This window comes from Capricornis sumatraensis, chromosome 2 (genome assembly GCF_032405125.1).
Source record: "Capricornis sumatraensis isolate serow.1 chromosome 2, serow.2, whole genome shotgun sequence".
NCBI lineage: Eukaryota > Metazoa > Chordata > Mammalia > Artiodactyla > Bovidae > Capricornis > Capricornis sumatraensis.
This window is the reverse complement of record NC_091070.1, coordinates 116,149,381-116,159,921: the sequence shown is the minus strand read 5'-3', so window position 1 is coordinate 116,159,921 and position 10,541 is coordinate 116,149,381. Positions and strand designations below refer to the sequence as shown.

The following is a 10,541-nucleotide window of genomic DNA, read 5'->3' as shown; positions in this document are numbered from 1 at the left end:
CTCACTCTGGGTGAGAGGAAGAGGGCCACTGTTGCCAGATGTGGAAGCTGTGTGCCCTTTCCTACCTATGTGAAATTGTTACTCGCTCAGTCATGACTCTTTGTGACCCCACAGGCTGCAGCCTGGCAGGCTCCTCTGTCCATGGGATTCTCCAGACAAGAATACTGGAGTGGAGAGTCATCCCCTTGTCCAGGGAGTCTTCCCGAGCTAGGGATCAAACCCAGGTTTCCCACATTGCAGGGAGATTCTTTACTGTCTGAGCCACCAGGGAAGCCCTTTTCCTACCTGGCTGGGCTCCAAACCATATGAGCGACTGCAAGCCATATGACCAGATGAGTTGTTTCTTACCTCTCAAGAATACAGGGGAAACAGCCACCTGTTTTGTGGTGGAGGATCCTCAGAAATCCTGATTAAACAATCCTGTGATTGTACAGATGAGGACACAGGCTCCAGGAGGCGTGACTCACCTGAGGTCAGCCAGCCAGTGGGTGGTGGAGGTGGGTGGGGACCCAGCACTGGTGCGTCTGTGGTCCGTGCTCCTTCCACCACCCTGAGCTGCTCCCTCCAGGTATCAAGCCTCGAAAACTCCCATCCTGTCACCAAGCTGCTTCACTATCCCCAGCTTTTTGGGAATCCTTATCCCCATTTCCCATTGGCTTTCTTCAGGTGAAATCCCGAAGCCTAGGATGTAAAAAAGGTGATAATCTTGGCCCTGGCTCCTTCTGGTACTGGGGCTGGGTGTGGCTGAGCGAGTGCCAGCTAAAAGTCTGCATGACATGGGAGGGATAGAGGGCTGGTTTCCAGGGGAAGGGATCTGGAACACACTGACAGCTGGGTTACTATCTGTTTTGCCTTTAAGGGAGGAAGTTCTCAGGATGGGTACCCAATCTCCAGGAAAGATGTGGGGTTGGTGCTTACTTTCTCTCTCCTTTGCAGACCTGCATGAAATCTGGAGGTCAGGGTTCCCATCTTCCTAAGGGTGGTTTTCACTAGAGTGAAGCACTATCTGCTACTCATCCTCAATTAAATTATCTCACGAAGAGGGCTTAATCCTAAAGCAGCTATGCCAGCTAAGTCTCGCCATCTATAGATTTTAGAGGCTCTTCTATTCTCCAGTGCCGCTGCTTAAGGGAGGCTCAAATTCCACCCTGACTCTAAGGAATCTGGTCTCTCAAGAGACGAAGTATCTGGTTTTGGCCTTTCTTCAAGGTGCTTGTGACCCTGCCTTCACTTGCTTCTCCGGTCACCTGGGTCAGACCTGGGCTCCCCCCTAGTCTTCTCTGTAACAAGAGCCGGGATCCAAAGTGGGAGTTCTGCAAGGAAAGGGAAAGACTGCCCCAGCTTTCAGAAAAGGAGTACCTCCTAGCACTCAGCCTGAGGAAGAAATCTCATATTGCCTTCCCAAGTTATGAAGTTTCTCCTAGCCTCTAAACCGGAACCCTTCCTCCTACAGGTTAACTCCTCACTGTTTCCAGAAGACACCACACAGGTGGCAGTGAGTTCCCGCCTCCAAACACTAACATCTTACAGTGCTAAAGAGGAAGACAATACATATCAAACTAGCTCCCTTTTCCTTCCCTATACTTGTTCTCAACCCCAAGCTTCTGATTCACTGGCCTTTCCCCCATTCTCCTGAGCGAATCCCAGGTCTCCACCAGCAACACAATGAACAAAAGCAAACACATCCTCCTTGTCTTCTGACCTGGCCAGTCCTGGGGTGTCCGAGCCGCAGGCCCTGAAGGAGGGATGTGAGCTGGTGGAGGGCTACTCCGTTCAGAGCCTCCCGTTGTCTCCATGTCCTTTTCATCCTTCAGCCCAGAGGCTCCAACTGCTGGGCGAAGGAAAGGTTAAACCAGTTGGGCAGCACTCACTGCCCCCATACCCCACCAGAATCTAAGCTGAGAAACGGTGGCAGGAACAAAGCGGGTGTTTGTTGGGTTTCTCTCCTGCCGGGGAGGCTGTTCTCTGACCACGGCATTCCTGGGTTGGACAGAGTCAGCTGAGAGTGGCTTCTCCCCACTGCTGCTGCAGCAAAACCCACTGCCTTTCCACAGGCTGTGCTTAGGCAAAAACTCGGGGGGTTCAGGCGCTTCAGCCTCACCTGGGCTCAGAGCAGAGGCATTAAAATAAGCTCAAACTTGAGAAAAGCTAAGTCTTCAACACAGGAAGGGCTAGAATCAGGTGTAATCGATAGCTTTTCAAGAATAGTCAGTGAAGGGGCTTCCCTGGTCCAGTGGTTAAGAATATAGCTTGCAGTGCAAGGGACACAAGTTCAATCCCTGGTCAGGGAACTAAGATCCCACGAGGCAAAGCAACTAAGCCCACATTCCGCAACCAAGACCTGACACAGCCAAATAAATATTTTCAAAAAATAATGAATTAAATTACCCTCAGAAGATCTGGGGCTAGAACAATTGCAGGCCATCTTTCCCCATTTTCCCTCCTCTACTGTGGAGAAGGGCTCACAAGCAAGGAAGGTTTAGAGGAATATATGGTGACTGGCACAGTGGTAAAGAACCTGCCTGCTAAAGCAGGAGACAAGGGTTTGGTCCCTGGGTAGGGAAGATCCCCTGGAGAAGAAAATGGCAATCTGCTCCAGTATTCTTGCCTGGAAACTTCCATGGACTGAGAAGCCTGGCAGTTTATAGTCCAGGAGGTTGCAAAGAATTGGACATGACTGAGTGTGTGGTGACTGGTGAAAAGAGACAGGGAAACAAGGGACAGAAACAAAGACTGTCATGAAGGTGGATGAGCAGAATGCCTCTGAGGGGATGGGAGCCACACTCCCTGGAGCAAGGAGGCAGAGTTCAGCTCACTTGTCCAGGAGCCTGAGGAGTCAGGGTCTGTGTACCAACAGCAACCTGAGTGCATCCAGGCGATGGGAAAACAGACAAGTCAGGGTGGCATTTGATTTTATTAGAAAACCCCATCTGGTAAGAACTTTCCTAAGCCAGTCAGAGACTGGGTAGCCTCCAAGAGTCCCACAGCTTTCATCTCATCTTCCACCCTCTTTTGAGAGGGGTGGCAGGGGATGGGGTGGTGTCAGGCAGCCTCCAAAATGCCCTTTCCTGGACCCCTGAGAGTTCACATCGCCAGCAACATACCCCCGGCACCTCAGTGCTGCAACACAGGGCCCCGAGGTCAAGAGAGCTGCCAAAGGCGTTCCTGTTTGTCCGGCTTCATGATGGAACCAAAGAGGCGCTCAGACTCCCCGGCCTGGTCCTTCACTCTGGTTAGAGCAGGACAGGATCCAGGAGAAGATGGCCAAGGGCTGAAGGAGAAGACACTGCATCTGAGATTCCCTTTGGAGTCTGGAAAGCACCTGGATTTCTTGGGCAGGGAGGGCTGTGGAAGCCCCACTCAGTTCTTCTTGGTTTTGGGGGTGTCGTATTTCCTCTTGCTAGAGTACCACAACAGCAGGGGCACGCCGATAGAAGGGAGGGTCATGACCCCGAAGGCTGCCCAGTCCAGCTGTGGAAGACAACAAAGGCCTTGCTAAGAAGCTTGGATTAAGGCACAGGACAGGACTAGGAGGGAAGGGTCCAGTGAGAGAAGGGAGCAGCCAGCCCAAAGAAGCAGAGCGTCAGCAGGAAGGCTCCTCTCTGGCCGCTCCGGACACAGAATGGCTCACTAAAGACCGCCCTTGTGAGCCATGAAACCAAAGGCCTCACCTGACCCAATCCAATCTGGGAGAGAAGCTTCTCTCTTCCAGACAATCTTCAAGGAGGGAGATGTCCAGGTGACGCCCTGACAGTCAAGCCTCCTGCAAACTAACCCCGGCCCACACCGCCAGCCCCTCTCTTCCATTCCTCTGCGTCACATGCTGCCCTCCAGCCTTCCTAAACTACCTGCTATTCCTGGACTCCACTTTTTCTCACTTCAGAGCTACTCCCTTTTCTTGGGGTGCCTCCCCTTCCTTACCTCCTCTTTAATTAGTGAAACCTCTCTCCCCCGGAAAATCCTCCCTGACCCTCACCACCAGGTTAGGTGTTCCCCCTGCCTCTCCTCCTGAGCCCGGGGTATGACTGCTATCACAGCAGTCTCCCTCCACTGAGGCCTCCATAAGCCCATAAGACCTTCAATGGGAGGGACTGTGTCTTGCGCTGGTTTCTCCAAGCAAAGCACAGAAGCGAGCACGTAATTTGGAACCTCATAATTATTCCCTGAAGGAATGAATAAATGAATCTCCTCATTCAGCACTTTAGGCAAATCTTCCAAAAATTCTCTCCTAGACTAGACTACAACAAAGTTCCCATTTAACCTCCCAATGCTTGGCGACTCTTTGAATCTAAGCAGATACTCTTTTCATCCTCGAATTAGACCCAGGACTCCAAGGCGGGGCTTTACTCAAGGCTGAGCAGAGAAAAATGGCAGTTTTTTTTTTTTGGTTCTGGCAATTGTGATCTCATTGCCAAAAATCTCTAGCCATGGTTAAATCACGATGTTTGATGGCAGTGTGTACCAGACACCAAAAAACAGATATGACAAGAACCAACCAACTATACATATCTTCTAAGGAGGCCAAGAGGTCTCAGAACAAAAAGGGTGTTCTCCTCCCAGGGGAATGATGAGAGGCCTGCAAAGCTTACAAAATGGGGGGAGAATCTTCGATCAAACTCCCGCTGAGCCAAGATTCCTCCCTGTCCGGGTGCACTGGTAAAGCCAATCTGAAAAGAAGAAAAGAAGGCAAGTCTTTAGCTCTTTCTCATCTGGGAAAAGGGCAGTTTTTCAAGGAACCCAGTTCTAAGCAATAGAGTCTTAGTTCCCAAAGGCCCAAGAAACATCCAGATGAGGAAAAGTTTTTGAATTAGAGAAGATGGATGATTCTTTCGTGTGTTGTAAAGATGAGTAAATTAGGAGCCAGGAGACACATGATAAGCATTTACTTAAAAAAAGGAAAAAAAAAAAAAGGTAGGCCAGGTATGCTGCGGTAATGAAAGCCTCAGACTCTGGAGAGGGCTGCTCACCACCACTGGCGCTTCTGCCCTTGGCAATCATTCCCCATTCCTCAAGTGGAAACACTTCTGTAACGTACAAGCTGACATGAGGCTCCAATGAAATAATGAGAAGGATTCCGTAAAGTCTCAAGCCCTACCCAAATGTACATTACCAGAGGAGGGGCTGAGTCTGCCCCACATTCCTTCGTCTTGGAGAGCAGGCCAAGAGTTTGGAGCACATGGCAAACAACTCTGTTCTAAAGTGGCAGCTGAGCCTCGAAGTTTGTGTCTTTTAACCCATCAAGGACCAGGTGGAACCAAAGAATCCCAAACAAGGTTCTTAAAGCACACAGGATGGAAGATGTGAAAATAACATGACCAGAATTACAAGAATATATTGCCACAGGTTCATTTGAAAAAGATAATTCGGAGAGTGCACTGAATGTTTGAGTCTCTTGAATTTCTTATAGTTCTATGGTTGACTGTGTTAAGTCCCTTCCCCACTGTGCACTCACTAAGGAGCCTAAAGCCCATGTATATTTATAAATTCATGACCTAAGCTTTTTGAAGCCTACAACAGTATCTTATTCATCTTCTTTGTATTTCCTATCATCTAGCACATTGCGGGGGCTCAATAAATGTCTGCTGACCTTTACATCAATCAATCAAAAGACTGTTTACATTGGACTTCTACCCTATATGGGAAACAGAAAGAAATCTAAGACACAGTCCCTCACTTCAAAGCATTTATAATTAAACTGGGAGGTGGGGGGTGAGGGAAAAGACCTAGATATAAGAAAGAGAACTACTGAAGACAGTCAATAATTAAATGTTCAAGTGGCATGGATTTTAAGAGGTACAGACGTTTTGATGCTGTCAATGAATGTTTAGTGAAAGATTGAGTAGGAAAGCGCAATATGAATTGTAAAAGCAGGAGACAGAATCAAGGAGATGCAGTTCAGAACTGGGTCTTGAGAAGGTGCCAGATAATGAAGTGGAGGAGAGAGAGGACTTCAAACAGAGAACAAAGGCAGAGTGGAAAGGAGATGCACCGAGAGAGGAGGCGCTCGGCCTCACTGGACAGAGGATCCTGGCGGCTCGAGGACTGAAGGGAGAGGCAGAACCCAGCAAGACTCCTGAAGGGTATGCAAGGTATCAAGGGTGGCCTTGATGGGAGAAGCAGGAGCATTCTACGCAAGGGAGAGACACAGACACAGTGGAGACAGGGAATAATCTGACGGCAGTGTAGAAGGTGGACTGGAAACGCAAGGATGGTAAAAGACCAGGTAACACATGACACTGTAGAGAATAAGAGTGAAGCAGAAGGAGGGAATCAGACAGTACTCCCCTCCTGTTCATTTCAATTGCTTGATTTTGAGACTTTACAACATAAGTTGAAATATGCTCCTTCCTACAACAATATGTCAAGTTTTTGGTCCTTCTTATGGAGAAGACTCTTGAGAGTCCCTTGGACTGCAAGGAAATCCAACCAGTCTATTCTGAAGGAGATCAGCCGTGGGATTTCTTTGGAAGGAATGATACTAAAGCTGAAACTCTAGTACTTTGCCCACCTCATGCAAAGAGTTGACTCATTGGAAAAGACTCTGATGCTGGGAGGGATTGGGGGCAGGAGGAGAAGGGAACGACAGAGGATGAGATGGCTGGATGGCATCATTGACTTGATAGACGTGAGTCTGAGTGAACTCTGGGAGTTGGTGATGGACAGGGAGACCTGGCGTGCTGCAATTCATGGGGTCGCAAAGAGTCGGACACGACTGAGCGACTGAACTGACTGAACTGAACTTCCTCAGAATTTAGCACCTGCTCTGGAGATTTTCTGCAAGAGATTGCAAAAGAAGGTAGAGCTGAGCCCCAGCCAGCTAAGGGTTTGGGTGACTCACCACAACAGGCCCATCCTCCTGGGCCAGGTATGTAACAGTTGCTGAGGTGAAGTTGAAATAACCAGCCTTGAGAGGGCGCAGGACCACAGTGTGGGAGACGTTGCTAGCACTGACTCAAGAGTTAAGGAGGGAAAAGGACGAGCTACAGTTGTAACAACTTTCAACTTAGGGACTAAATGCACCATTCACAAAAAGAGTTGCTAACACATGTAATATTTCATATCTAAGATACTCTGCAAAAATAATAAACACAGGCTTTGTATCTAAGCCTAAAGTGGGTGGTATTATATGATATCTTTTTAATCAAGTTTTAAGAGGTCTATGACATACTCAATATTGAAATGTTATAAAATACAGGTTATAGATGAAAAGTTAGTCACTTAAGGTCACAGAAAATCTTTCTCTGCCTATAACTGAAGGCAATTCTTGAAAATACAAAACAAAAACAATACAAAGAGAACACTTACCCTTGTCAGAAAATCTAAATATATTTAACTCACAAGGGAAAAAAATATTCTAAATCAAAACACTCAGGAAGGAACCTTCCCTGATGGCCCAGTGGTAAAGAATCCGCCTGCCAATGCAGGGGACAGGGGTTCGATCCCTAGTCCGGGAAGATTCCGCATGCCGCAGAGCAACTAAACCTGAGCGCCACAGCTACTGAAGCCGGACCTCCCTAGAGCTCGCGCTCCCCAAGAGAAGCCACTGCAATGAGAACCCCACACGCCACCACAAGAGGAGCCCCACGTGCCGCAACTAGGGAAAGCCTGCAGACAGCAACGAAGACCCAGTGCAGCCAGAAATAAGTGAATAAACAACGCATTTTAAAAACACTCAAGAGATTACCAGTTGATCCAAATAAGGGGTTCACTGAATAAGAAGAGCCTTTAAAAAGGTCACCCAGGTCTTCCACACTAGCATCCCACAGAATTTCTTTTAAAAGCACCTTAAAGATCATCAACCAGCCACAAACATGTGTCTACATTTTCCCAATATAGAATGTTTTAGGGCTTTATAACCTAAACTTCATACGAAGAGTTGACTCATTGGAAAAGACTCTGATGCTGGGAGGGATTGGGGGAAGGAGGAGAAGGGGACGACAGAGGATGAGATGGCTGAATGGCATCACTGACTCGATGGACTGAGTCTGAGTGAACTCCAGGAGTTGGTGATGGACGGGGAGGCCTGGCGTGCTGCGATTCATGGGGTCGCAAAGAGTTGGACACGACTGAACTGAACTGAACCTAAACTTCAGCAACCTCCTTCCTCAGGCCCACCCTAAGTCATGCACACACAATTCTCACTAGTCTCTCTTGCCACATCTTATCCAGAGAGGTGGCAAGAATGGCCATATACATGTAGATTGACATGACCCTACTGCTTTGCTGGCAACATCCCTCCCAACATCCCATCAGCCTTCATCAGCCAGTGTCAAGAGGATACGGAGCAATCCGGTCCCATTTGACGTTGAGCATTCCAGAGACAATGCCAAAGTCTTCTGGAGGGAAGGAATCATCAGATAATTCCACATCTAATGCAGCACTAAAGAAGGGAGGAAACAAAGAAAGGTTAGTAAAGTAATGGTTTTAAAATTAAAGCAGTTAGCAATCAAATCTGTCTGCTTGTCCTAAAAAATCAGAACTACAAAATACAGGTACGAGTCACACAGTTACACTGAAGAATCTCACTCAAGGCCTGGATTCTGGGCACCAAAATGAAATACTCAAAATATCTAGGAAAGAATGGGCCTGAATCCATTTTTGCCCTAGTTTTTTCTCACGTGTGTCTATGTGTAAGGAGGAGAACGGGAGCAAGATGCATATGGAAAATAAAATTAAAGGGAGTAAAGTAAAAGAGAGGACTTTCCTGGTGGTCCAGGGGATGCAGTAATGAATATTCTGCAGGCCATAACTAAGACCCGACACGAAGCCAGATAAATAAATAGAAAGGAACTTCTCTGGCAGTCCAGTGGTCATGACTCTGTGCTTCCAATGTGGGACACTCAGGTTTGAGCCCTGCTCAAGGAGCTAAGATTCCACATGCCCCACAGCATGGCAAAAAAACAAACAAAAACAAACACAACCCAAAGCCCAACCAAACAAAATAAAACAGTGAAAGACAAGAAAAAGGCCAATCTAGGAAAGGAAGCTGAAACTAAATCCCTAAGGTAACAAAGGATTATACATTTTCTGCCTTCTCATTTTCTTCTCCCTATTTCACAATTCTTGCTTCTCTCCCACTCTGAAACTCTTTCACGTCAAAAAAAAAGGAAGATGGTTTCTTGTAGCTTAGATAAGAATGTCCTCCTCTTTCAAAAGCAGATGCAGCAGTATATTCATTCATTCACTCATGATGTCTGCTGCTGAAAATCTCCCAAAGATAAATCACTGCTGGTCCCTGTTCCCAGCTAGGAAATTTAAGAAACCTGAAAAGGACCCAACCTATAGCTCCAGTGCCTCCTTACCTTGAGCCAACATTGTAAATGTTGTACTGTAAGGTCAGGTCTCGCCCCTCCACAGCATATCTGTTCAGCAGTGATTTGGAAGCCAAAAGCCTGGCTCCCTCCTCTGCTTGAGTGACAGCAAATAGAGCCAACACCGCGAATGCCAGCAGCCTCATCTTCGGAGAAAAAAGCAAAGCGAGCAGTCAATCCAAGCACGTAAAACCACCAAAAGCTTCCTGACAGCTCTTTCTTTCAAACTCTGTCAAAGCTCTTTTGAGTTTGTTAAAGCGGCACCCCCTTCCAACATAGCAGTCTCTAGGCCACCTGGGCCCTGGATGCTCCCTAACTGGCAGGATCTTCTGAGAGGACTCCAGGTGCCCACGCTCCTTGGGCTACCGGATTCGGCCGATCTCGGACCCACAGCAGCCTCTAGCTTTCCTTCACGCAGAAGCACCCCACGGCTGCTACCTCCCCTCTGGTCCTCCTCCACCAGCTCCCCTGGGATTCCACGGCGCGCTCGCGGGGTCCTCCCCCACGCTCTTGCATCCCACCCTCCATCCTTTCCCCGGGATCCCATTCGTCCTCGCCCTCCACATCCCTTTCTGGGGCCCTCCGTGGCCCCAGTCCCCTCCCTCATTCTTGCCAAGATTACTCGTCCTCCCGTCAGCATGCCCTCTCTCCTCCCTGACCTCCCGGAGCTAACTTTTAGCCGCTGAGTGCAGTGCGGACACAAGATTCCCCTACTGTCACTCGCGACCCCAGTGCCTGGGGACTCACCGTGCACAACCCCCAAGGCCTTTCAGGGGCCGTCAGAACCGGAAGAGAGCGTCAGCACCCGAAAGACCGGAAGTAAGCTCTTGCCGGAAGCTTGGTTGCTCTTCTCGATGCCTACTGGGAGTTGTAGTTCTTAGACAAGCCCCACCTTTCCCTTTGTAGTGCCCGCTGGTCTCCGGGATGCGATGTGCACCCTTGGTCTCTTTTTTCCCCCCTTCTTTCCCTTCTTTCTTTCTCGCTTTTATCATTCTGCCCTCCAGAATGACTTTTCAATCTGACTTGCTGTTACTGTGGACACCCAGCACCTGACTTAGTGTTTTGCGGAACTGACAAATTTAGAGATTAGAGTCATCTGTCTAAAATCTATCTATCCAGTGTACTGTCAAACTGGAAATTAGAGAAAAGCTATCTCTCTTGGGGCTACCACGGTTCTTTGTATTTCCAGTCGAGAAATTTGGTCATCCCGTATATCAAATAAGTCACCAA

General features: G+C 48.3%; 1 protein-coding gene across 1 annotated transcript; it reads right to left on the bottom strand.

Moving 5' to 3' along the window:
• Positions 1 to 2,903: 2,903 nt before the first annotated feature.
• SSR2 (signal sequence receptor subunit 2) lies at positions 2,904 to 10,104 on the bottom strand. The gene is made up of 6 exons (XM_068964655.1): positions 10,059 to 10,104; positions 9,303 to 9,457; positions 8,282 to 8,380; positions 6,839 to 6,947; positions 4,590 to 4,667; positions 2,904 to 3,471 (listed from the first exon to the last, which is right to left on the bottom strand). Exons 2-6 carry the CDS (start codon positions 9,455 to 9,457, stop codon positions 3,361 to 3,363), a joined length of 552 nt encoding a protein of 183 aa, XP_068820756.1. The 5' UTR covers positions 10,059 to 10,104; the 3' UTR covers positions 2,904 to 3,360.
• Positions 10,105 to 10,541: the final 437 nt, after the last annotated feature.

What these genes read in the sequence shown, in the direction of transcription:
- SSR2 (XM_068964655.1), bottom strand. Translation starts at nt 9,457, where the DNA reads ATGAGGCTGCTGGCATTCGCGGTGTTGGCTCTATTTGCTGTCACTCAA. An exon ending in ATTTACAATGTTGGCTCAAG is followed by an intron (nt 8,381 to 9,302) that starts GTAAGGAGGCAC and finishes TCCCTTCTTTAG; the next exon opens with TGCTGCATTAGATGTGGAAT. An exon ending in GAAGATTCTCCCCCCATTTT is followed by an intron (nt 3,472 to 4,589) that starts GTAAGCTTTGCA and finishes TGTCTTCCACAG; the next exon opens with CTGGACTGGGCAGCCTTCGG.